The sequence below is a fragment of the Thamnophis sirtalis genome, unplaced genomic scaffold (genome assembly GCF_051295495.1).
Source record: "Thamnophis sirtalis isolate CommonGarterSnake01/CBP01778 unplaced genomic scaffold, rThaSir2_p1.2 scaffold_3, whole genome shotgun sequence".
In the NCBI taxonomy this organism is placed as follows: domain Eukaryota; kingdom Metazoa; phylum Chordata; class Lepidosauria; order Squamata; family Natricidae; genus Thamnophis; species Thamnophis sirtalis.
The window spans coordinates 158,958,257-158,985,842 of record NW_028261383.1 but is presented as its reverse complement, the minus strand read 5'-3'; the positions used below and the strand labels follow the sequence as shown (position 1 = coordinate 158,985,842).

The following is a 27,586-nucleotide window of genomic DNA, read 5'->3' as shown; positions in this document are numbered from 1 at the left end:
TCCATTTGCAGATAAGAGTTCTATCATTAACAATCCTTCCAATCATTTCCTGTCTATTAGTATTATAATAACAGTTGAGTGTCAGTCTCTGTATCTAAAAGGATTAAGATCATCTCAATCCACTGATCTTTTGAGATGTAAAAGATTCCTAAATTGAATAGCTATTATTATTATCTGTGGATAATCTGCAGTTAGTCGGTTAAGACTTAATAATTCAAGTCTCAACCAAGGGCCCAAGAATCATTAGGGTAGCACCTAAGAATCTCTGCAGTTCCAAGCAGATGTAAAAATCAATGTAAAAATTAGGGCGTTCAAGTCTGACAAATTCAATATATTGAGGAAGTCCTTTAGTATTGTGCCAAGGGCTCCAATCATGATTGGTGAAAGAATGGATTCTTCCCCACAGGCATTTGATCTAACTTCAGTCTGCAAGCACCAATATTTTATAATTTCTTTCCAACTGTTTTTCCTCAATCCTAGCACCACTTGGTATAGCAATATCAACAAAGCAGACATTCTTCTTTTTGTTAACTTTTCTATCAAGCAGGTTATCAACAAGATGCTTGTATTCGTAATAAGTATTTGTTGCCTGGGATCTTTGCCAAATCACTCTTCCATGGAGCTTTATGAACTTAGAACCTGAATTTGTTTGGAGGTAGGCATGCCTAAATTCCTTGGGATACAATTATAGCCCTTGTTTTTAGTTCTTGAATGGTTATTGTAAGCATAAAAAATGGTATGATAATTAAGATGGAGCATAATTCCCCTCCCCATCAACTATTTGAATCTTGCTCCAGCCTAGGAGTTGCTACCCAGCTTTGAATAAACTGTTATGGTCCATCCCTCTCTCACATCTTCTATAGGGAAACACTAAACTGATAGTCCATTATGGAAGGAGGAGTCAATTTCAGTCTTGTAAGATTTCTGTTGTATAAAGTGTACCAACTGGAGGGAAAGGGGGGAATGAATAGTGACCTCAATCCAGCTGAATAGTGAGTTTACATCTTTATTACAGATAAGGATTCTTGCAGTTAAAAGAACAATATAAATGAGTATTTGCAAATTGGAGACCTTGTTCTATTGCCTGCCCACCATCTCTCTGCTTCCTGCTTTATTCGGACTTTAATTATTCCAGTCACCAAGGTCATACCTTTTTGGGGTGTGTGTGAGTGTTAAGGCTCCGATCATTTTAGCAACCCATAAAGCACAAACTCCATGGGACCACAATGCGATCGATTTCTGAGTCGCCCCCCCCCCCCCACCTCCGCTACAGGTCTCCGAAGGAGGTCGGCATCGCTTAGGTGTAAAACATGAAAACCTAACCAAACCCCAGTGGAACTTCATTGCACTTGACCTACTAAGCCACCCCGCTTCATTTGCTTTCAAGCAAGCGGGGGTTGGAGGAGAACCCAAACGGGAACGGCCTAACTCCGGAATAGCCGCTGCTCGAGCCGAGAGGTCCCTGCGGAACCCCAACTTGCATTTTCAACCCGCCACCCTCTCCTATGGCAACCAAAGCAAGAAGAACGCGGGAAAGGAGTGGGGGGGGGAGGGAACCGCGAGCGGCGCGATCCTTTGCGCCAAGAGAAAGCCGAAGCCGCCGCCGCTCCTCGCCCGTCGCCTACAGTAGCCCGCGCTCGCTCCTCCGCCATCCCGGCGCGTGGTTGCTATGGCTATGCCCGTCATGCCAGCAACAAGCGGCGCCACGTGACGCGCCCGGCGATGGCTGCTGCCGCTGCTGCCGCCGCTGCTTGGCAGGGAGGGAGACCTTGAGCAGAGCGGCGGCACCGGCACGCGTTCCCGGACGCGCCATAGGTCGCCTCGTCGGACCCCGTTTGCTCAAGCCTCGGCGCCCTCGTTGCCTCCCTCGCCTACCCCCGTCCCGTCTTCCACCGCCACCCTTTATTGTTTGTTTGCTCCCAACGCCGTCGTCTTCGCACGCAGCAGCTGCAGTTTCGATGGACGGACCGTTCCTGCCACCCTTGGATGTTCCGCTATGGTGGGTGCCGTGCTGGGGAGCGCCGGTTGCAAAATGAGGGGTGCCTTTACCACCACCACCACCCAAAAAAGTCTGGGAGCCTGAGGAGGCGGAGAGTTGGGGGGGGGGAATGGGGCGCGAGCAAAAAGAGGGTGGTGGGCTTTGCTCCCGCGCGCTTTCTGGCTCGGTTGGCCAGATGGCTCTCCTTTTCATTTTGGGTTTTTTGTTTTTTTTTAAGGGGGGCCATCATCATCATCATCATCATCATCATCCTAATGTGGCGCATTGATCAGAGGCCATCTGCATATTCAGGCAACCGCCAGGGCAGCTGCAGCAGTCAGTCCCTTCTTTGTGTGTTGTCAGCTGGCTTTGCAGCAGGGGTGTTGCCTAAAGGATGGTTTATGTGTTAATGGAGGGGGGGGGCATGATGGCTTGTTTTAGTGGGGGAGGACTTTTAGGGGAAATGCGTGCACAGACACCATACACACAAACCGAGGTATTTTAGGTAACGATTTACCCACAGATGTCTACGGATCTACCTGTCAAGTCCTGTCAAGCCTGCTAAAACCGTGCGGGGGAGCTGGCAGGGGAGCAAAGGTTGCTCCCCCCCCCTCTTTCAGGAGGGTAGAGGGATTATTTTTTGCAGCATTGTTGGTCAAGCAAGCATGAACTTAAGTGCCCACCTTTTCTCTCCTTGTATTAAGGGATGGGAGAAAATGTTCACCCTCCACTGCTGTGCATCGTATGAGGCTCTTGAAGGTGGCGGAGAAGTCGTAGAAAATGGGGGTTGGGGTTTTGGCAGGTATCTCTGGGATGTGTGGGAGATGAGGAAAATATAGATGTGACTGGGATCAGGAGGTGGCAAAGAAATTGACAGCTTTTTCGCCCCCCCCCCCCCAGAGGGGCCCTTTTTCCTCAAGCCATTGTTTCTCATCCCAAGCCCCCTCCTTCTCTCTTTGTTCCACATCTCTCCTTGTGACTCCAAGGCTATTGGGCCTAGGCTTTCATTGCTGCTATTGAATAGCTTTGTAAAAATCTGGCAGGTTTGTTGGTGGTTGATGGTCTCTGAGCTTGGCTTTCATTTTGTAGATGTTACATTGCTATACCGTGTAATCTTTTTGGGCATTGAATGCAGTTAAAAAGTTACTGAAATGCCTGTAAAATGACAGCCAAGCTTAGAGACTACCAATGTTCAACCTGGACATGCATGCATGCATTCATACATACATACATACAAACACACAAACACACATACATATATTCATATTCTCTTCTATTGTAACTAGCAGCTTTTCTCCCCAAATTGAAGGGTTGGGGGGGATAGTTTTTAAAAAAAAGAATTAACATCTATCCCAGTCGCAAATAGTCCACCTATCAATGTTTTTTCTACCTCCCTACAACTATTGCATTAATTCCCAACTATACAATAACAGGTTCTGTGCCATGCAAAAGCTTGCCTGCCTTCTCTCTTTCAGGGATGCGATCTGAAATATATTTTTCATCATCATTATTATTATTGTTGTTGTGGTGGTGGTGGTGGTGGTGGTGAGATTCCTTGAATTGTAAAGGCCTGGTGTTGCCCAAGGTCACATTGTTCTTTTAGTTAAGGGTCCAATAGCGAACAGAGCTTAATGATGATAAGAGTAGAGGTCAACTAGCCAGGGTAAAGCAAAGAGATGCATTGCTGAATTTTCCTTTTCTTCCTTGACAAAACAGAGATTGCATTTCCAAGCTGAGGACTTTCTCACTGACTGGGCGGTGTTTGTTATGTCTGAAAGGCTGTAATGTGCTCACAAAGGGAACTGAATTTTGGAGAGTTAGCACCTCGCCCTCCCCTCCCCTCCATCTTGATGATTTGAGGAAATACTGTAGACAGGAATTAGGTTTGCGGTTGGAGTTGAGGTTGCATTTGTTGTGTAGAGATGCACGCCTTTTGTAGCTGAGCAGAAGCTATATGTTTGGCCACTGTCAAATTCTCTTGGGGTAGAGTTGAACTGGGAAGGCGGAGGGCTTTAGAAACAGGGTTGTTACAACTGGATTCATTGCCAAATGCAGGTGACCATGTAGGCTGCTTTATTTTTAAAGAATCATTCCCATCCAAATGACTGACGGCTGATTTGTCTAGGTTAGTTCCACAAGTGGACACTGCATTGTTCCAGGGCACAGGCAATTTTATACCCTTCAAGTGTTTGGTTGCAAATATCACAGACCCAGGATTTGTAGTATAGGGCACCTGTACTACAGCACCAAAGAAGAATTGTTTGATCTCTAGTGAAAGCTTTATATAGAGATAACTCAGCTGGCAAACCATGTTTTGTCACCCACTCTGTTGCCTGCTCCTGTTCCCACTATCCGGTAGCAACAACAAGGGATTTTCCAGGACAAGAAAACAATGCAGTGGCTGCCCTCTCAGTACATGACAAGGTGAGGAATTCTGTCTAGGAGAGTTAGGACTTAGTCTAGCTCCAAAATGGAAGACAATCCAGCTGCTTTTGAGTCAAAGATCTGCTGTATAAATGTTTGCATTTCTTGAGCAATTCGTAAAATAGATTAAGCTATGTCTTTTTCTATATACAAAGTTGTTTGCACAGAACTAACTCTGGAAGTACCCGTTCTCTTGCGGCAAATGAAATGGTTTTCCATCAAAAAAAGCTTTTGCTAAACTGGAAGAAATATATTCTATAGGCTGACATGCAGGGTATGAACAGTGTATGAACAAGGCAGCCAGCTAACATGTTTGTGGGCTAATTTATTAGCTATTGTAATTTGTTTACAATTTTGTATATTTTTAAGAGGAAGTAAATCGAACTAAAAGCAGGTTTGATTTTGAGCAAGTATGACCAGATCAGAAAGGACATCCTGTATGTATGTATGTATGTATGTATGTATGTATGTATGTATGTGTATATATATATATATATCTTATAAAAAGTGTTATTTAGAATCAACCGAAACCTTTTCTTTCTTTCTTTTTGAACTGTTGGCTTGTGTCTGCCTGTGTTTTGTTTATCTTATTTTTAGCTATTCTGCCATTTTAGCATCAACTTCTATGCCACACAAAGAGGTACATATGCTGATATCTCCAAAATTGCCTACAGCATATTTCATTTGCATACATTTTGATGCCCCATCCAGGCCAGGTTTGAGGAACTTCATTACCACTGCATAAGAGCTGAAAAGCATCTTATATTTTCCTGTGGCTGCATACTGCAATGACAAGACGGGAACAATCAACACCTACCATTCAGATAAATGTTCCCACTTCAGATTTCATTGAGGAACCCAGCAGCCTCTAGAATTATTTAAATGTCACTTATATAAACATTGGATTCTACTCCTTACCCTTTTGTGCTAATCATTAGCTAGATAGGGCTGGTTTTTAAGTGGTGCAGTTAGAGATATGTACAAATATGCTGATTGAGAATTACAGGAACTACATTTTGGATTAGGCTGATTGTCTTACATTCCAAGGCAAGTTCTTAGAAATCTTCCTGAAGTGTGTGTGTGTGTGTGTGTAGTGTGTGAGTGTGTGTGCGTGTGTGTGTGTGTGTGAGAGAGAGAGAGAGAGAGAGAATGATGCTTGCCTGATACCAAGCAATATGGCTGTACATTTCTTTCTGTCTTTTTTTCCCTACTCATTGATCCATGTAGCTCCTTTGCAACTATTCTTAAAACTGATTTGTCAGGATTTCCTGTATGGATAAATAAATACATGCCATCTTTCAAAAGTATAAAAGGTGATTAACCTGTTTGAAATGGAGTCAAGACTGATAGCTGAACTGATAGATGATTAATTGGTATGTTTCTCTTTGTTGAAATTCGTGAAGCCGGGCTCAGATTATGGATTGGGGCATTCACAGTGCAAAGTCAAAATAGTCAAAATAGCAGCTACGGTTCCACAGTTGTAGTCTCCACCTGCTTTGCAAATATCAAACACAAGACTATGTAAAAAGAGATTGGGGCTTGATTGTCACAGTCACCATCTTGACTTTTTTGACATTTGACTGCTATGAATGAATGAATGAATGAATGAATGAATGAATGAATGTATGTATGTATGTATGTATGTATGTATGTATGTATGTATGTGTATAAATATATCTGAAGTAATTTTTCTACTACCGGTTCAGGTGTGCACATGCAGAGAAGTGTCCGGGCCGAACTGGCAGCAAGCCACCTTAGATAGATGATAGCTAGCTAGCTAGCTAGCTAGCTAGCTATCTAGCTAGCTAGCTAGCTAGCTAGATAGATAGATAGATAGATAGATAGATAGATAGATAGATAGATGATAGATAGATAGATAGATAGATAGATAGATAGATAGATAGATAGATAGATAGATAGATAGTACTAGCTTTTAAAGATGTTAAACCATTTTGCAATCAATTCCCATGTGGATGACCACATATACAGTACAGTATCTGCTTATCATTGTTCAAATAATGAATTATATATTTGTAATTACTAGGAACATTTTTGCAGCATTTATAAGAATATAAGCAGTGATCTGCCATCCCAAACAAATTGTACAAGGTGAGAATACATTCTACCCCAAGGAGAATATTTGAAAAATGCCAAACTTTAGCAGCAATTGAAATAAACCACAGCCATGCCAAAATGATATCCCAGGCGTGGTAACATCACCATGTAAGAGCCACAGTTACATATCTGTTTCCTGTTATATATAAGTTCTGGCATTTATTCAATGACATTGTTATGTGCCCCCTACAATTGTCCATATTTGCATATATGGAGAAGGTGCCTCTGCCACCAAAGTATTTTCCAGACTTTGCTTAAGCCATGTTGAGATTCATTTTAGGATGAACTCTAGTGAGCGACTAGATTTATACGAAGATTTAAGCTATGGTTTGCTGAACTATAGTCTACTGAATAATACTATTTGCTTAATTTGCTAAATTATAAATCATAGTTTACAAAGTAAGCTGGCTATGTTTAAGCAACAGAATGACTGGGTTTTCTCACCGTTTATCTGGGCTATTGAGTTAACTATTTTCTGGATTTACATAACACAGGTATGACTACAATTGAGCCCAATATTTTTGTTGTTAAGTGAGACATTTGTTAAGTGAGCTTGGCCCCATTTTATGACTTTTCTTGCCACAGTTGTTAAGTGAATTACTGCAGTTGATAAATTAGTAACCTAGTTGTTAAGTGAATCTGGCTTCCCTTGAATTTGCTTGTCAAGTCATAAAAAGGGATCACATGACCTTGGGACAGAGCAACAGTCGTAAATATGAACCAGTTGCCAAGCATCTGAATTTTAAACACATGATCATAAGGATGCTGCAAACTGCGGAAAAACAGTCATAAATCACATTTTTCAGTGCTGTTGTAACTTTGAACGGTCACTAAACAAACTGTTGTAAGTTGAGGACTACCTATATGCTGACCCACAAAAACTTACTAAAGTAAGCATTAGCCAGTTTAACATGTTGTACAAAAAACAGTTCTAAGTTTTTAATTGACTTGGTTACACAGCTGTCCATACCCAACTGTTAGGACTGAGACGTTGAATGGCTGTGCACATTACGCTAAATTATATTTGGTTTTCATTTAGTGAAATTCGCATAGCCAGTCAGAGACTCAGGCTTTTATTATTAGCCCTTATTTATCTTAGGCTGCCATTCCATTTATCTGGCAGCAGCTTTGTATGGTAGACTAAATACCATATAACAATATATCTGATGGCCTCCAGAATTTCTGGAGTTTCTGAACGCCAACACACCTGGAGAGTTAACAGAACAACAGATTTGGAAGAGACCTTGCAGGTCTTCTAGTCCAATCCCATATTCAGGCAGATATCCTATACTATTTCAGACAAATGGCTGTCCAATCTCTACTTAAAAATTTCCGGTGTTGGAGCACCCACAACTTCCGGAGGCAAGTTTCAGATCAAGGAATATAGATACACACCCGTGGTGCACCATAACTTTCAAGATCAACCCCATGATAGTTCTTGTGACAAATATGCTTTCTTAGTCCGAACCAGCAACCAACTGGGCCATTAATCCTCTGTTTCTGTTCATAGAACCTTTTCAGCACCTTCCTGCTGCTCTTATGCACTAAGGCCATCTGCTGGTCAAACATCCGTGTGAAATCCATCTGTCACTCTATAAATGTCCTGCAGCATACAAAGTAGTGCTGGAGGTGCTTCGGAATGGTGGAAAGGTCATCTTAGAAAGAGAGCCTTCCACTCTCTGCTCTAAAATTAATTTCCCTCATTCTGGATTGGGCTGGACTGTTGAATACCATCTCTGAAACACAACGCTGGGTGATAAAAGAGTTATTCTCAGCACTTAAATAACACCTATGTGGAGGTGCCACTTCAGGTGAAGGCAACATAAGCAGCGCCATTTAAGAGACGTTCACTCTTAGATAATACACCACCAAAAATACTTTACAAGCTCTTTATTCTTCATTATGTTTATGGTTCAAGGTAAACAGGGAACAGTTTCTTTTTATAGTCACTCCCCTCCCCCCATTACCTTTTGGCCTAAATTCTTGTCCAGTAATTAGAGCCCTTTAATTATTTATGACCAGCTTTCCCAAATCGAGTGCTGTCCAACTATATATTGGCTTGCAACTTCTCACCCTCCCTGCCACCCTGGCATGCTGATGGGAAGCTGACAGGCCTCTATAATAAAACACATCAGAACAGTGCCAAATTAGAGAAGCTGGATTTAATCACTATACAAACCAGTAAGTTATATTAACCTATTTGTCAGGATTTAATATCACATGGGGTTTTGACACTCCTGAACTTATACCGAGTATAGGCCCAAAGGCATCCAGAGATATGCAATTTCACCATGTAAGTTGCTTTGTTGTTGAGCGAATCACTCTTGTTCCATCTTACCTCCTGCAATCCAAACTTCATTTGACTTGGAGATGCCCAAATCCTAAATTCTGAGAAGTGATATTGATCAGGCAGCCATGAAAAGGGCTTTGAGAGTATTGTGGCCAGGAGCAAATTCCCTGGAGGGTCATCATAAGATGGTGTGGTATTTTAGAACAGGGGTCTACAACCTTGGCAACTTTACGACTTGTGGACTTCAACTCCCAGAATTCCTCAGCCAGTGCAAGGTTGGAGACCCCTGTTTTAGAACACCCAGTAAAGGAATGAAGAGAAGCCCTGGGAAGGATGTCAGCAGATGAAATTGTTTTTCTGAGTCTATATAGTAACATGGCTGTTTTCCCTGACTGTTTCCCACTATCAAGGTACCCAATGAAGGAGATGCGTTTGCATTAACACATGCAAGCAACTTGTGGAGGATTCTATAGGATCCACAGTATAGTCCAGTGTTTCTCAACCTTGGCAACTTGAAGCTGTCTGGACTTCAACTCCCAGAATTCCCCAGCCAGCGAATGCTGGCTGGGGAATTCTGGGAGTTGAAGTCCAGACAGCTTCAAGTTGCCAAGGTTGAGAAACACTGGTATAGTCACATCTATGCAGGGCCTTTTTGTGCTGTGTTTGCTTTCCATACCATTCTACTTCTCATCAGAGCAGAAAAAGGATTTGTAGAGAGACATTCTGTTTGCATTATAGGTTTCAGTTTGCAAATTAAAATCGTAAGAGCAGCTATTGCTCGATCAGTTTGGCAGTTTCTTCTCATAAAGGCGAATTACGGCTGGCATATTGAGACAACACTGCCTCTGATGCTACCTATGAAGGACATTTACAGTCATTCCGATTGGTAACCACTGATGAAATTAATTCTTCATGAATTTACCCAAAAAGCCAGGTGGGCGACTAAAATTTCCAAAGGCTGGAATTTGAAACCGTGATGTGACGCCCAAGACTACTCTCGAATCCCACTAGCCTCCCTGCCTTAGCTTTTAATGGACTCTTTCCATTGGACAGGAAGTGCATTCTGGAAATCAAAGCACCAGCTTATCTTTATTTATAAGAATGCTCTGGTTAAATGATGGAAATCTGCTACTGTCCTGTGTTTTCTTGGAAGAGTACCCATGTGCTAAGGAAGAAAAAGGAGAGAGGGTGGCAAGTATACTACATCAGAATCACTAGGGAACATCCTTGGAGGCTGTGGGGGTAGCAAGGAGCAAAGTGTCAAGTTTTCAGTCTAAAAAAATAGTTGTCTTGTGACTGGTTGCACCCACTATAATAACTATTTCTGGAACAACTCAATCCTTGATGAGAATATGGTGCTATGTGAGTGGCCACAAGATGCTCTTCAACATTCGAGGTTTGGATTGGAAACCTTTGTTCCCTCTGAAGTACTTTGCTTTTAACCCTCCCCAATTTTGCCCCTTCTGAATCATTAGCTGACTGGCTTTTAATTTAATGTGAGAGGGAGCAAAGTGGTTCCCATCCACAGCTTGCACAATTGCATGGTTGACAAATTTTAGCAATATGCCTCCTTCCCATTTTTTCCCCCCAGTCCTTAAAAAGAATTTACAATCCTTTCTCATAGAAGAACTGGTTGGTTTCCTCCCCCACCAGGCCTACACTCCCAATTTAGAAATCTGGCAACTAAAACTGTATACGGTTTTACCATGTCCTATTGTTTTCACCTTATTTTCAGTTGCTTTCCTGATGAAAACAAGGAATTTGCCCTGTTCATGGTAAACACACACACATTTAAACTTTGCATCCAGTTGTTTACCTTGACTCTTAAGATTTTTTGGGCCAGTCAGGACTAGCTTATACCCCGTCAGCATCCAGCTATGTATAATTAGAAAGTTTATTGTATCAGGAAGCACTGCTTTACTTTTGCACTATAAATGTCTTTCACTGAATCCCATGTGCCACTCCCCAATTTAAAGAGATTGTGTGGAGCTCTTTGTTGCTTCTTTGTAATATACCAATCATACACTATCCAAACATTTGGCATCATGAACACATTTGGTAACTTTTACTTAATTCCCAAATTAAAAAACAACAGATTTTCTGTGGAAACTTCCTTCATAAAAATGCCCACTTATTGGAAAGAGGAGTCATGGGTACATGAAAGCCAACATCTGCTATGATTAGATCACCCATTTGGTTTTAATTTAGCATGGTGCGGTGTGAACTCAGCCACCGTGATCTATAAATCATGGTTTAATGCAGTGCAATGAGTAAGTCTAATTATGGCTTATTCAAGGAATCAGAATTATATCTGATTCTCTCTGATTGGCTAGTATGAATTCCAACACATTAACTTTGAGTCAGCCGTGACCTCCTGGCTTAGTCCTGCTTCATTCAAAAACCTTGCCTTGAGTTACACAGAATGAAAACAGATGTGGAAGAGATGGCCAAGAGTATTTGGCTCCATTCCGACGTACTTATTGCAATGCTAGTTGTTATTAGTTCCATAGCCTCCTGGAGAAGCTTGAAGAGAAATATTGTAGGAGGATAAAACCGGACTGAAAGTGCTTGGATTTAAGTCCATATTCCTACACAGATCCAGCCAGCCCAAGGGGGTCAATGAAGCCATCTATTTAGCATGCCCGATTCAGTGTTAGCTAATGTAGCTTTTTACCAGGCACGAGCTACCTTGAACTCGATAGCATTTACTGTGTTACATGGAAACAGGAAAAGGGGAACATCCCCCCCCCCCTTTAGGGCAATGCCTAGTCCACTGTTTCTCAACCTTGATGACTTTAAGTCCTGTGGACCTCAACTCCCAGAATCCCCCAGCCAGCACAGCTGGCTGGGGGATTCTGGGAGTTGAAGTCCACAGGACTTAAAGTCACCAAGGTTGAGAAACACTGGCCTAGTCTCTTCGCTCACACTCGGGAAAAGCGCCAATCGGAGGCAATATTTACAACTCAGGATTGAGCTGTGAGGGCCCTTGGTGCTCTCAGAGCTTGGTGGTTGCAGACGTTTCATTTCCCCAACGAGGGTACTCCAAGGACTCCACAACGCGGGAGGAAAAAGCCGAAAACAGGCATCTTTGGGCGAAGGGTTGCACCCGGATTCCCACAGCAGAGCTCCTCCGCGCCAACTATAAATATACGCACGCCCTCTTGCTCCCTCCTCCCCCTCCCCGCGCCGCCTCCTCCTCGGCACAGCCTCGATTTAACCCGCCTCCTCTCTTCTCCCTTTTGCAGTTTCTGATTCGCAGCTCAGCTGAACTCCCACATCCGGCCGGTCTTCGATCCCAGCTTCTCTCATGGGCTCCCCAGGTACGGTATTGCGGTGGGCGTCGCGCCCTCTCCAAAGGTGACGCGCGGCGGGGTTGGGTGGCTCTTTTGTCGCCCGAGCGGGGAACGCTCGCCCTCTCGCTCCGCCCGCTGCTCCTGCTCCTCCTTGGGAAGGGTTTGCGCTCCGAGAGTAGCGAGCCTTCTTTGCCACATCCCCGGAGCGTTTACGCCTGGAGACTGGAGGAGGAAGCCGGTCCCTTTCTTCTATTGCTGGGGCATCGTCGTCGCTCGTCTTTAGAAGGCTCCCGCTTATCTTAGGTAGGAATTTTAAGGCGACGACGAGCAAGCTTTTCAGCTCCCCCTCCAGAGGCCTGGTGCATCTGCTTTTGTGGCGTTGCGTCCTTTCCCTTCTTTATAGGGGACAGCTGGCGTTTCCACAGACCCTAAACACCCTCACCCTCCCCGCATAGCTGGCCCTGGCAAGGCGATTGGTTTCCATACCCAGTTGGACAAGGATTGGGGTGGGTGGGGAGTGTTGATTCCAAATTTTGTATCTACCAGAATATTCTGGGAGCAAAATTAATTTATTTTTGTGTCTTTAAAAAGTCTGCCCTGGTTGCTTTTTAAATAACCATTACTAGGAGGAGTTTTTGATAACATAAAGATGACCGTTTGAGAGCTGTATGCAACGAAATTTCGTTTTAATGCATGTCAGTTAGTATGCGTTTAAAGTGACCATAAAGTTATTCTAAGTCACCGTTGGAAGGGAAATTATTCTCAGAAATCCCCAGATTCAGAAAGTACAAGGAAAGGGGGGAGGATTCTGTGTAGCTAGTAATTAACATAGTATTTTAATGCAAATTTAAAATCCCCACTCCCACCCCTTGCCTGAAGGACTTCAGGTAAATTAGTGTAATCATGCAAAAAATATGTCTGCTGTAAATTGTAACTTTTGACATTGTCCATGCAATCGTTTTAGGGTAGTTTCCCAAGGTTGTAATAAAGCCCTTACATCATGTATAGCTGCCGGGCTAGGGTGTAGCTTGGTGTCTTGTTGGGAGCGGAAAAAAGAGCCACTTGAAGCTGAAAAGTGATCTGCTCAGGTTAGTACTGAATTTTATTTCCCCAGCCAGGTGTCTCTAGGGACATATAGGAGCAGGACAGAATGCTTTCCCATCTGCATTTCGTAGCAATTAGCTATTTGGAAAAACTTACAGAACTAATGCCCAGCCATGAAAACTCAGTGCTATCAATAGGGTGAATTTTCATTAATTTGTTTAGGCAAGAGTTGGCAGGTTCAGAGGGTCAGGGTTGCTTAGCATTTGGATAGGGAACCAACAGGAAATCTCAGAGCTGTATGCTGTTTATGCAAAGTGGAGGTGGATTCCAGCATTACCTATGTGCCATAAAAAAGGACATGTTTTGCTATTTGGTACTTCAGCTGTTTAAGTCATTTGTAGATAAGAATCCCTAAAATAGCTTTGGATAGTGAGATGGGCAACATATAAATTTAATAAATAATAAAGAAATACCAACACATATGCTTGAAAAGTAAATACTTAGTGTAAAGGATCAGCTTTTAAAAAAAAGGATTCCCTTAATAGAAGCTTAGTAACTATTGTATAAGGCTCACTGAACTCTTTGGAACTTGTCTCCAAAAGGCAAACATTTGGGATTTTACTAAGCCCCTTGATTATGTTGCATCTACTGTATCTCTTTTACTCAGCCCAATTAGGCTTTCATCTATTAATCTCCCCAGGCTCCTGTCTTAGACTATACCTCCCCAGAGGCTTTTAATTCTTTTTTTTTCTTTCCTTTTACTCATGGGCTGCTAGTGGGCTCTGATTACTTGCAGTGTTCTACTAAGATGTCCCAAAGTCTCTTGCAAAATACTGGCTCAGGGGCAAAATTTTGTAATATACAGTCTGGTTGTAGATTTCTTTTGGTTTTAGGTGATCCTCGGAGATGCTCCTTATTTTAGATATTTTTTGTACAACAATGTTTACACTTTAATTATTTGAAAATATACTTTTATCTTGAAAGATAGTTGAAATGAGAGATGGACTGATTTTCTGCCTTGTACGCTGAGGTTTAAACTCAAAACATTCATAGATTTCCCACCGATTGCTTACAAGTGCAGGAATTTCTGGCAGTCCAGGTAAAATGCAAGAGCTTTATGCTTAACCCACCATCTTGTAAGAGAATGTAGCTCAGTAGCATCCATGCTTTGCATTCAAAAATAAAATAAAATTCCAGGTTTGCATTTTGGAAATCTGCCTAAGAAAAATATCTAGAGATTTTTGTTCAAGATTTTGGAAAGCACTTTGTTATTGACTACTCAACTAGGTATACTAGGATTGACCAGGTATAAATTAGATTTCTGGTCAATTGTTAATTATCCTCTGTGTATATATATGCAGAGGAGTGTATAAGGTGATGAAAGAGGAAAGAATCCATATTATGCAAGACTAGATTGGTCTTTCAGTTAAGCCCATTCAGATGTTCACAACTGGCTTCTCAGTCTTGTAGGAAACTTGCCCTCTAGATGTTACTGAACTAACCCTAACCTTAACAAACTGGGTCTAGAAAGCCAATAACAAGGGACACTAGGAATGATAAGTTTAGCAATATCCAGATTCCCGAAGTTTGCCAGTCATGCAGTATAAGTCTATGCTCAAGAATTTTACTGCTTGGGCCAAAGAAGATAAGGTGACATTCGCACAATTAGCAATTGTGTTAATACAGTTTTTTTCTTCCCTCCAATGCTAGAAGCAGGTATGGTAATTCTGATTCTGCTCATATACACACAATCCTCTGGTTTATTTTTAAAAAGCCATTCTTGCAGTTGATAATGAGCCATTTGTTAGTCTACTTAGAAATTCAGATAGATTAATATCAGATAAATAAATTCAAATAGATTATTCTTTTTGGTCCTATTTCACCCACCTTAATAATAAAATGGAATCACAAATCTGTTTTGGCCAAATTAGGATTTTCAAATGGGTAGGATTAGAGATCCACCATTTTGGGACCCAGTGCCAAAAAGGTCACACAGAAACGTTCTGCGTGTACACGCTCGTTGGAGCCAAGCTCTGGAAAAGCCAAACTTCTGGGTTCTAGCATATATGCGCGCCCAACGGTCAACTGGCCGGCGCACATGCGCACACCAGTTTTCAGCACTGGTGAAAGGACAGCTGATCATCACACGTGCATGCATGCCAGAAACTTGAAAGGCAAACAGGCAAGGCTATGCATGTCGGGCAACATGGCTTTGTGTGCCACTTTGGGCATGTGTGCCATCATGGACCTAGACCAACTTAATCCAGAATGTATAGTTTGGAGGTCAATACCTTCCTGGTTGATCAGAGTCACTTTTCCTTGGCCTCTTAGATTTGTGCTTTCTTCAAGTGTTTTAGGAGTTAGGCAGAAGGGCATATGAACACTTGATTATGTAGGATGGACATACTGAATCCAAGCAGTCTGAGTTCTAAATGGTTCAGGATTTGATAATGGGCTTGCGATGCTCAATAAAAGCAAAAATATTTCCTCCCAAAACAACGAAACCATCCAAGTCTTTGACTCTTCTAGCCAATAGAGATGAAGTAACCCAAGTGTATCCATCTGTACTTCAGCCTGGAGCCTCTTCTGTATCTTTGATTATCTTTTTCTTTCTTTCTCTCTCTCTCTCTCTCTCTCTTTTCAGTATCATTTGTTTTATCCAGGATGGCCGCTTGTGGAGGCACCACTAAAAATAGGCTCACGGTAAATAAGCACGTCTGGGACTTCCTGACCAAGGAAAGTCCTGCCAAACTGGTCAAGTTGAAAGAGGAGAATAAAGTTGGTGTCTTGATCGATGGTGAGACATCCGAGATCTATGTGCTGCAGATTACCATGCCTGCCCATGGACCAAGTAATGGCCTCTACCTGGCTCGTAAGGCTCTCAAAGCACTGCTCAAGGAAACAGAGAAGGAATTGAAGAAGGCTCAGCGTCAGAGTGAGCTGATGGGCTGCATGGCCTTGATGGAGAAGAGCCGGGAACACGGAGCTGTAGAGCTCCACCGTCGAGGAGCTGCCTTGATATCCCGAGGGCAGCAGACCTCTGGGCCAAGAGTAGTAGGTGGCAGTGGAGGGATGGCCAGCTGCTCAAGGGGAGGGGAGGAGGAACAGGACAGCCAGTGCCCCATTTGTTTGGGGGAGATCCAGAACATTAAGACTTTGGAGAAATGCAAGCACTCCTTCTGTGAGGACTGCATCACCCGGGCCTTGCAGGTCAAGAAAGCCTGCCCAATGTGTGGGCGTTTCTACGGGCAGCTGGTAGGGAACCAGCCGGAGAATGGACGCATGCTAGTCTCCAAGGATTCAAGTCTTCTGCTTCCTGGTTATGAGAAATACGGCACCATCATAATCCAGTATGTCTTTCCACCTGGCATACAAGGAGTAAGTTGGTTTCCTCCTTTCCTCTTTCTGTTGTTTAGAAATGGTCTTTACAGGGTCAACTTCCCTGTTCTGGAAGCTTCCAACTGTGCTAAGACTACATCTCCCAGAGCCCTCAGCTCCCATGCAGAACTAGCTAGGCCAAAGTCAGAAGCAGGAATCCTTTCTCGCTTTTAAGGACTGTGTTCCCTCTTAGGGAACTTGTTTGAGGAAACATTGGAACTAAAGTGAGCAACAGGTGGGATGACAGCAAAAAACCAGTTAGGACTCACCCTTTTTAAAATCTCTTTATGACACCCCCTTCTCTTCTTTCTAAGCAGCAGGCTACACCTCTAACTTGAGGCTGAGTTACTTTATTTCATGAAAGTTTTTCAGATGAGGCCAAAGGCTGCATATGGCATTAGGAGCTGCTGTTCTCTATTTCCCCAGCATTGGACCTAATGGGTTGGCACCAAACTGGAGAAAGCAAAAGATAGGGAGAGAATTGAGAGGAAAAAATGGCCCTGTCACAGATGGCTGGAAATCTCTTATCAAAAATGGAGTTGGACATATATAGCAGGATTACCAGAATGACACCAGGTTTTTATGGCAATGCAAGGGTTGTGTGCCACCAGTGGGCATTGGGAACATTGGGAAGACAGAAATGTTTGTTTTTAAGAGAGGAAATGAGGACATTAAATCTCTCCAAGGCATAGGAGCACCCATTTTAACTACTCAATTCCATCTCATGTAAACAAAAAAGGCTGAAGTATTCAGTCTCATCCTCTCTGGCCTAATTCTGTCCCCTCCCCCAAAGGAAAACTGGCAGGTCATCTGTAGTATCAGGTCTGTTTACTTTAAATTCCTGCTCTACATAGAAATTTATTATGACTTACAAGCTGCAGGAGAGAACATACGTTGTCAGGACAAGTTTCCGTCACTGTGGCATCCTCAAGTACAGTGTTTTTATTCCTACCCCAAAAATAGGAGTAAAGGGTAAGTGTCTACTTGTGTGTGCGGTGGGGATGGCTTGAAAAGAATGAATTCAGGAATGGTATTGGGCTGAATCTTAGAGTAGGATTTTTGTTAGGTATGTAAATTAACGTTGGCCACCTTCTTTAGGATACATGACTTCAAAATTGGACCTTATCCAACAAAATGGTATTCAGTGTTGACAAATGTAAGGTTCTGCCCTTAGGTAGGAAAAAGTAGATGCCCAGATAGAAGATAGACTGTTCTTGGCTTGGCAGTGGTGCTTGCGAGAAGGTTCTGAGCATTTTGCTGCATCACAGACCAAGCATAAGCCACCAGTGTGCTGCAGCTACCAAAAGGGTCAGTGCAATCTTGGACCACAACAACAGAAATAAAATGTTGAGCTAACAGGAAGTGATAGTTCTGCTCCGTATTGCACTGAACAGACCGTAACTGGAATGCTGTGTCCAGTTTTGGTCACCCTAATACAAGACAATGTAAAGTGCACAGAAAGACACAGATGGTGAGTGACTTGAAGGCTAAAGAATGGTTAAAGAATCTTGGTATGTTTAGCTTACGGAAGAGAAGGATAAAGGGAGACTTGATAACAATCTTCCAAAACATGAAGGAATGTCACAGATCAGAGTATATGGATTTATTTTCCAGAGCATCTGAGGATAAGATAAGATAAGCCAGTGGGTAGAAGTTTTATAGCGAGAGATCCAAACTTGAAATAAGGTGGAATTTCCTGACTATGACTATTAATTATTATCAAATGCTAAGCCATTGAACAGCCTGGCTCCCAGAGTCGTGAGTACTCCATCAAACAAAGGTTGGAAAACCATTTAACTGGCTTGATCTGAGGATTTTTGCCCAGGATAGAGAGTTGGACTAGAAGCCTTCAAGGTTCCTTACCAATGAGTCCAATGATTATTGGCCTACGTTCTTGCCATCCCATTGAGAGGAAGCAGATTAAATGCGATGGCATTTTGTTCTGACTAGACTTGTAAGGAGGTGGTCAACTGGCCATGCTGGCTGAGGATTTTGAGAATTGTACTGTAATCTCAACACTGAGAGGCAGGCGGCAGGTTGGCTAAGATCGCATTAAAACATGATACAATTCAAGAGTGGGTCTTTAAGCCATCCTTTCATGTCTTCCCAAAGACTCTAAATCTGTAGGCATTAATTGTGGAAAATAATGTAACAGATTAAAATAAAATAGAGGGGATTCATGACTGGGTGGTTTTGTTTTGTTTTTTGCAACATACAGTATATGGAAGTGCTTTTTCTGCATTTTTTCCCCAGTTTCCTAGTTTAGCCTACAGAGGTGAGATTTCCTTGGGATTTCCCATCTCAGAATTAATCAGATCCGAGCTTGTTTAGGTTTTTGTTTTTTTGTTTTTTACGATTAGCCAAGGAAAGTCACTGTCTGACTTCACTGAAGTCACTTAAAAGAATCCATGAAGGATATTTTATTTACTGGTTCTTTGTGAGGACTAGTGAAATGAAAATTGGCAAAAAAAACCTTAGTTTTATTTTTATTCATTTATTTATATCTCGCCTTTATTATTTTTACAAATAAGGTGGTGAACAAATCCAACACACCTTCCTCCTATTTTTCCAGTAACAACAGCCCTCTGAGGTGAACTGGGCAGAGAGAGAGAGAGAAAGACTGGCCCAAGGTCATCCAGCTGGCCTTCATGGCTAAGATGAGATTAGAACTCACCATCTCCCAGTTTGGAGCCTGTGGCTTTAACCATTAGACTAAACTGGCTGGTCTAGTGTCCTAGCATGCACAATCTGGTTCCTTTAAAAATGGTAATATTTAACATGCCGTAGGTTAACCAAACTGATGACAATTATTAATATTGATATTTTTTAGTTGATATAATCTTAATTTTTTTAAAATGTAGAATTTTTTAATCCTGGCTTTGCTGAGGTTTTTGGACCTCTCTAGAAAAACGGTGCATATCCAAGGGTGAAGGAAGCATGAGTTGTGGGGGAAAATATTTCCTTGTTTGTCAATGATTTGCCCTTCTTGAAGGAGAGCAGTATCAGCGAAGAGTAAATGGAGGGAGCATTTAGGTATCAGGAAATAAAAGGTGCCATTTTGCTAACACTGATGTTTGCCTGATGCTTTTAGAGTCTTCTGTAAGTAAAAGGAGACAAATTGAAAACCAGAGGCCGGAAATTTATGGTTGGCAGGTGGGAGGAGGGGGGAGACTCTCTTGTGTGCAAATAAAAAAAGATGTGAAAGCTTTTTATGAAAGCTGGTGGGGCATAGTGATGTCTGCGTCAGATTAGGACTGAAAAAACTCAGGCTGAGCACTCCCTAGGTGATTCTGGGACAGTCATGTCCTCTTCACAAAAGCAGGTAGTTGCGAGAACAAAATGGCCGGGTGGGAGAAGGGGAAAAGCACAGCAGGCTTGCCACCTTCAGCTCTGGGAAGAAAAGGTGTGACATCCAGGTAAGAAATAAATCTGCCGGGAACTAAAGATGCTCAGTGGCCTACATTCCATATTGCCAACTCTTCTTCAAAATTCCTGGAATTGCCGGAAGGATTTGTTAGGTAGTGGGGCGATTCAAGCCTGAAGCTTCTTGAGCCTGCAAAATCATTTGAAAGGATCCCTGGAATCCGCACTAGCTTCTCTACAGTTTAAAAAAGCCATGCAAATGGCCTAGATTCAAATGATCTCTTTGCAGAAGAAATACCTCCACTTAAGCCATAATATTCTTGCTGTCAAATGTCATGGGATTCTGCTGGAGGATAAGGAAATCTTTGTAGAGTCAATATTTTAGTTTAAAAAAGGAGTAGGATCTATATTTAGGATATACGCTGTCACAAAAAAACCCTAATATTAAGAATTAGTTGAAACATGACCAAATTTAGTTATTGCCTTGGATGAAACTATGAAAATGATTCATCAGGGCATTCACTGAGCTTTTTTTTTCTTGCTGAGCTGATTGGGAAAGTTACTCATAATAAGTTTTCTATCTTACTCTTAGTATGTAAACGCAGGTCACATGAACATTCTGGAATTAGACTCCAGAGTGAGTGACGTGAGTGACACCAGATGGAAATAGCGGGGGGGGGGGATGACAAGTGTCCCACAAGTGGGACCCAGTTTTTAAAGCATGCCCCTGCTTTCTTGATAGCAGTTTAATACAGCTTGCCAACTCCTGGATGTTTTTCAACTTCCCAATCTAGACAATAGCCCTACCAGTCACCAATACCCAAGTTGCTGTTTTTCAGGTTGGCCACCAGATGTTCCTACTATGAAAACATTTCTAAATCTTTGATATTCTTTGAATTCAAGTTGAGTTCAACTTGTTTGAAGATTATCCAGGGTGCTTAGGCCTATTGTTCTTGAATCAAAATATTTTTCCACTCTTGACAAAGTGACCAGGAGGCAGACCAAAGGAGATCATCTACCAGGATGATACCTTTTGAGAAAGAACAGCAGATGGACATGCCCTGGGGGAAATTTGCAGAAAAGCTCTATTCCTATGGCCTCATTGGAATTTTAATTGTTTGCTTTTGTAGATTGATGAAGCTGTAGATTTTTCAGTTTGATAAGAACATAGAATGCAGAGGAGAAGGGAAAATGAGGAGGAGAGCCAAGAAGTCCTGCATGGCCATTTTCCCCGGGGGGGGGGGGGGGGGGGGGGGGGGGGGGGGAGGGAATAGAAAGGGAGAAGATAGTTGATATAGTAACATCAGAGAATAAAATGTTCAGAGGCAATTCCAGCCACTCATCTTTGAACAGCTTAAATATGGCACAGTATTGTAGCTGCAGCTATGGAAGGATGATCATCTATAGAAAAATCTCTGGGGAAATGTTGATCTAAATAGGGAAGATTTGGGATTGACAACTGATTAAGAAAAGTAACATTAAAACTTGTTTTGATTCTTTCTCCTGTAAGCTAAATTACATGGCTGAAATGAGTAAGGCCTGGGATCACAGATGAAGAAGGACTGGTTCTCAGAACAAGTTCCCCAACTTTCTTTTTTCTCTCCACTAGATTCTGGCTGGTGGACCTTTAAAATTGAGTGAAAACAACAGATTCCACAAATCTGCAATCTATCCATGACTTGTAGCATATAAATCTACCATTATTATTAGAATGGAAGATCCATATTTCCATTTCTTTCAGATTAAGATCAGAAGAGTTGTTCCATATATGACCGGAAACAAAAGAGCTAGTTTGATAGTGCAACTGTCTTATCCAATCTTAACATTTGCTAAACCACATATCCTCTTTATCAAGCATTTGGGGACATTAGGACTTGTAGTCCAAAATTTCTGCCCTATTAAGTTAGGGAGGACTGATTTATTGAGGAAAAACTGTATATTCATTAGAGTTAGCCACTTTTATAAATTACTTATACATAATTGTATTGGATTCTATTTTTTTTCTAAATGAGGCAAGACCTTCCTCTATTTCATTCTCTTAACCAAAGCTATTAAAGTGAATAACAGCTTGTGTTGTTTCTGTTCCTGCTACTCCCCTATTTTAGACTCAGATGCCCCTAATCCAACCTTTTCCAATTCGATGACCATGTTGACTTTGGTAGTACAATTAGAGTTGTGGTCCCATATATTTTGAGGGCAGAAGTGTGTGGGAAAATAGCAATACAAACAAGGAGTGTAGTCAGCCAGGTACAACTATAACAAGTTGTTGCACGCTGACTCGGGGTTAGTGTAGGACAGGGGTGTCAAACTCACGGCCTGTGGGCTGGATGCATCACATACTAGTAGGCCATGCCCATCTCTGGTTTAGCGAAGGGGAAAGTCGTGATATGTCACAGGATGTCAACATGACGCCGTAAATTTAATACCCCTGATCTGGGAGATTTCACCTGCACCATGTCTATAGGTCAGCTCCTCCATTTCTTGTTTGTAGCTAAGGGTTTTTTTCCCTCAGAAATTCATCTTTCTCTTGCAGGTGGAACATCCCAATCCTGGCGTCCGCTACCCAGGCACTACCCGTGTGGCTTACTTACCTGACTGCCCTGAAGGCAACAAGGTTCTGGCGCTCTTCCGCAAGGCCTTTGATCAACGGCTCACCTTCACTATTGGGACCTCCATGACCACAGGGCGAGCCAACGTCATCACCTGGAACGACATCCATCACAAAACCAACTGCACTGGGGGACCCCAGCTGTAAGAGCTTGCCAATTGGCTATTGTTAAGAATTCTAGGAATTGAAATCCACACATCTCAGTGTTGCATAGGTTGAGAAACACAAGGCTGCCTGTGGTTGTGAAGCGGAGGGAATAAAATAAAGGGGGAGGGTTTGGATCAAGGGGCTGCCAAAGGGATATTTAAGGCCACTTGGAACTCAGTAAGGTCCTGTGAGAACCCAAACAATAGCATTAACAGGTTTTTAAAAGGTACCATGCTACAAAGTCCAGAGTCAGTACAGAGTAAGAATGCTATTTGATCTTAGTAGGTTACAAATTGAAAGCAACTTAGTCATATCATTGGATATCACCAAGAATTTCACAGAATAGACATTTATGTTGACTCTCTAAATTTTTTTTTATCCTCACCAGGAGCTTTTCAAATATACAGCTCTAATGTCATGTCTTCTTGAAATGTTACAGTCAGGAATTTTTTTAACTTGGCGTGCATATTTATGTACCTTCATTCCAGTGGTGGGTTGCAGGCGGTACGCCCCAGTATGGGCGTACTGGAGCCTGCCTGGAGCACTGGGTACCGTTCCGGTACGATGCTCCAGAGGGCCCGCCCGCCCGAGCTCCTTACCTGTCCTTTAAAGCCTTCAGCGCTTACGCACATGGCGCATACAGCACCTGCACAATGCTCTGCCGAGCACTTGGAGCATCGCAGAGGCTTGCAGAGGCATCGCTGGCAGGTACAAAGCATGCACGCGCTGCGCACATCCATGTGGACAACGCCAGGCCCGTTCCAACTGTACCAGTTGGAATGGGATCCGAAACCCACCACTACTTCATTTGCACTTCAAGTTGATCATTGTGGCATATAAATTTGTTGCCTGTGTATTTATCTTTGCAGCAGCCTTCTGAGATAGATTAAGCTGAGAGATTTTATGAACTGACCTTAGTGACTAAAAGGAAATGAGAACTCATTCTAACCCATCATTGTTACATTGTTCTGTTTATTTAAATTGTTTTGCTTTGCATTGGATTCTTTTCAATATATTTTGGGTGCCTGGTGCTAAAGAAAGTTTTGATTAGCCATCGTTGCATTATGAACTTTTGCATGAACTGAGCCTTGATTATTATTTTTTTGCATAGACCAGCTACATGATTGATGCACCAACTAAGCTTTTTCTCTATCAACCTGCAGAAGTATCTGACTGTGGGTATCCTTCTAGGGGAACCATTTTTCACATCAGTTTTTTTTTTTTTTTGGCGAGAAACCAGTATGCAGCAGGATCCAGAGCACAGTTGTTAAGAATTCTAGGAATTGAGATCCACACATCTCAGTGTTGCAAAGGTTGAGAAACACTGATCTATAAAATGTTTACCTACTGTAGGATAACATCTTCTAGAAGAGGAAACAACCAGCATACACAGAAATCATAATTTCATGAAAAAAGAAAAAGAAATCATAATTTCAAGGAAAATTGCTCTGGCATATGCACTTGTTTCACACCAATCAGCTCTTTTGTGCCTCTTGGGTTAATGGGTTCACAGCCTAGAACAGATCCAGAAGCCTTCACCCATTTGAGGGAAGGGGAGCCAGCAGAGGCTGGTTAAGTATTTTAATAAAGGGAGGTTGTTCATTTAATTTTTCCTGAAGCTTTCAGAGAATCCCAAGTTAAGCCACTTTGGGGTAACTTAAACTGCCAGAGTTTAGGTCAAGAAGGGTAAACTCATAAACCTTTTGTCTTTTTTCCCCCCAGGTTTGGGTACCCAGATCCTACATATCTTGCTCGGGTGCAAGAGGAACTACGAGCCAAGGGTATCACCAATGACTGATCTCTATTGCCACGTGCCCAGGAATGGCTTCTTGTTACTGCCGAACTCCGCTCTTGCGGAGGGAGCTCCGTCATTCGTCGGAGCCAACTATCTATCACATGATCTTAATCCAGAGAACAAAGCTTGAGCTTTGGGGCTGAAATTGACATTTTTTATGTAATTGATTGTTTGAGGAACTGGAGAACAAAGACATGAGGCATGAGAGTGAGTGATGCAAAAGAAAGACGATGGAATTTAGGACTCATTCAAAATAGTTGTATCAAGAGGGCCGTCATGCTGAATGATTTGCTTTTGGGGGGGAAAAAAGAGAAAAACAAACAAAAATGGCCTGTCCCTGCATTGAGTAGCAAACATATCATAGGTACCTCTACTGAGCCTCTCTTTTCAATGTGCTAGTTTACTTCATGCAGAGGTTTGTTTTTTTTCTTTTTTTACTGAATGATAAATATATATATATATGCACCACCAAGATTTAAAATCTGAAGCTGCAAACTCCAGAATTCACCACCTCAATACTTTGGCTCTTGAGGATAAAATAGATATGATCAAGTGGTAAGTCCAAGAGTGATTTCATATTTTTTTCCCCTTCTTTTTTTTTAAAAAAAATATGAGACAGGAGTTTCATATCGATTGGAGAAGCCAAACCTTCCTTTTTCTCCAGTTTGCTTCCCCACATTCTCTTTTTTTCAGAGTTTTCTCTCAATCAAAGTTATTTCTGTTGGAGTTAAGACATGGATTGTGAGAGCATTTGGAAATCCTCACTTCCAGTTCTTCTTTGGTATTAAAATATAGCTATCTCTCTCCGAGTGCTCCTATGATATTTGTCCTTAATGGACTAGGTCCAAGTGAGTGACAAATTGCCCAATGCATTTAGAGAAAAGGTGGGTGGGAAATAGAGGAAAGGACTTCTCCCAATGTATCTCTGCAAGAGGCCATACTCCAGTTGTGGAACCCTTTTGCTCAACCTTATTGGTCCACTCTTGTTTTATGCTTCAAGTGGGAGGGAGGGAGGGTTCATATTCTGAGCTTGATTCCCAAATATGGTTGAAACCAGTGAGCTCTCTTATTTCAGTTCCTCCCTAACCTCAAGTTCCTTTCTCGTTTTTCCCAAAGTGCTAACCACTTTGAGAATGGGACTGTTAGAAATGGGATATAATTGAGCAAAGAACATGTGCAGAGTAGCATTCATGATAGTAGCAGGTGTAGAGGAGGGGTGGTGGTGGTCAAAAGAGGCAGCTGTAGCAGCACAATTGAAACCCCACCCCTTTCGAGCATGCATGTGACATCACATGTACAAAAGGGGTGGAGCTTCAGTTGCACTGTTGCAACTGCCCTCCTGCCTTTATTGACCACCTCCCCACCCAGATGCCACGGATCGTTGCAACCTAGAGTGTACAGTGTCTAGGGTTAACGTCAAGTGAATGGGAAATGGGACCATAAATGGGGTGTTGTATGTGATTTGGGATGGGATCAGAGTGACTGAAGAGCATGGGTACTGAAGCCAGAGGCAGGGCTTGGACTTTGCACACCGTTCCTTACTTGGTGTTCAGATGTACACCCATCCCCAACTTCTGACTGATGAATTGTGGAGCTCGGGCGTTCCCGCCTCGCTCATGCACTCCTGTGCTACTTTTTCTTCAGGATCTGTTATCAAGGCCAACTCGGTTGAACTTTCTTGAAACGTTGGGACATACCAGCTAAAACAAACAAGAAGCTTCTTGATTCCGGACAGAGAGGCCACAATTCAAGTGTTCTCCTTGGAGAGGAGGATCAGCCACCTCATGGGACCACCCCTTGTGTATTCATAGGCTTCTCAGCTGGCATATCGACTCTCCTATAATTATTCCAGCCTTTCCACTTGGGACAACTAGTCTTACTGGGATCTTAGCCAGCCCTTCTCTTAAATCTCTGGTGGGTCTGTAATGCTCCTGACTCTGGGCGCCTACCTGTTGTTGAGTGTTTTGTGGGAGGGGGAGGGAGGGAAATGTCTCTCGGCTAACTGTAAGCGTGTCTCCTCTGGCAGAGATGACTTCTAATACTCAGTTTGTCTCGTATTGGTGAGAGCTTCCCACGAACGCACAGTTTGGACAACGGGGCTTTCTTTTGCTGTTTTAAAAAAGAGTAACTGAACATGTGCCACTTGTTCTCATCTTTGTGGAATGCGTGTTTGTGGTTTACATATTTCCACCTATTTATTCAAAGGAGTTTACAGTTTGAAATGATGGAATGTGAACCGAAGGGCACAATGAACAGGGAGGGAAGGGCCCGGGAAGGGGGGGGGAGAGAAAGGAAATTGTAACCCCAATTGTTAAAACTGCATTAGATAATTGTCAGAACCATCATCAGAAGGGAGTCTTGGGAATGGCATTTTTTCCTCATGAAAATCAGCCAGCCAGCAAAGATATTTCTTTCCTTTTCACTGTGGGTATATCAGCTGACTTCTAACAAAAGGGTGGAAAAAGGAAACCAGACAAAATACAGCCTTCTCCCACTATGCAAAGAAATCTGGCTTAATAACCTATGAGTAGGTATGTACCAATCCATTTTAGGTGTTGTGTTATAGGGAATTGCCAATTTGAAGCAGGAATTCTTTTGGCGATTTTCTGCGTTCCCCAGTTCTCTGAAACTTGAGTTCAGAAGCCTGCTTTTATTAATGTGCAGTTTATTGGTATGATAAGATGTATCTGCTGAAGTGAAGGAAAACCTGAACTATTGAACCAGAGCAGAAATTATTACAGGAAAACATTGCCTCTTGCACTTGTTCAGAATGTCTTGGTTTTAATTTTCTTTCCTTATCCAGCATCTTAAACACTTTTAGATCTTAAAGAAGCAGGCTGCACAGTTGTTTATAAAGGAGTGCGACTTGGATTGCCTTGCTGTGTCTGCCATCTTGCCTATTTTGACTCCACATCCCCACTCTATGGATGCTGCAGATAGTCTAGGCCAGGGTGCCCAAACTTGGCAACTTTAAGACTTGTGGACTTCAACTCCCAGAATTTTCCAGCCTGGCTGAAGAATTGTGGGAGTTAAAGTCCACAAGTCTTAAAGTTGCCAAGTTTGGGCACCTTTGGTGTAGGCCAGTCATTCTCAACCTTTTCAACCACGAATCCTGGCCACGGACCCCCAAGACTTAACTCAGGGTTTAATC

The 27,586-nt window shown here is 42.5% G+C and overlaps 1 protein-coding gene across 3 annotated transcripts; it reads left to right on the top strand.

Annotated features, from left to right (window-relative positions):
- Window positions 1–1,700: 1,700 nt before the first annotated feature.
- DTX3 (deltex E3 ubiquitin ligase 3) lies at window positions 1,701–26,573 on the top strand. 3 transcript variants are annotated; one of them, XM_087710587.1, is made up of 6 exons: window positions 1,701–1,999; window positions 12,053–12,127; window positions 13,065–13,188; window positions 15,789–16,522; window positions 22,419–22,636; window positions 24,363–26,573. In XM_087710587.1, exons 4-6 carry the CDS (start codon window positions 15,809–15,811, stop codon window positions 24,436–24,438), a joined length of 1,008 nt encoding a protein of 335 aa, XP_087566713.1. In that variant the 5' UTR covers window positions 1,701–1,999; window positions 12,053–12,127; window positions 13,065–13,188; window positions 15,789–15,808; the 3' UTR covers window positions 24,439–26,573. The 3 variants fall into 3 exon arrangements, with proteins under 3 accessions (XP_087566713.1, XP_013921073.1, XP_087566714.1); XM_014065598.2 differs by lacking the exon at window positions 13,065–13,188; XM_087710588.1 differs by lacking the exons at window positions 1,701–1,999; window positions 12,053–12,127; window positions 13,065–13,188 and adding an exon at window positions 12,194–12,403.
- The last annotated feature ends 1,013 nt before the right edge of the window (window positions 26,574–27,586 follow it).

Excerpts from the sequence above, each read along its gene's own strand:
- DTX3 (XM_014065598.2), top strand. Across the intron at positions 16,523-22,418 it reads TTCCACCTGGCATACAAGGA|GTGGAACATCCCAATCCTGG; the intron begins GTAAGTTGGTTT and ends TTTCTCTTGCAG. Across the intron at positions 22,637-24,362 it reads TGCACTGGGGGACCCCAGCT|GTTTGGGTACCCAGATCCTA; the intron begins GTAAGAGCTTGC and ends TTTTCCCCCCAG.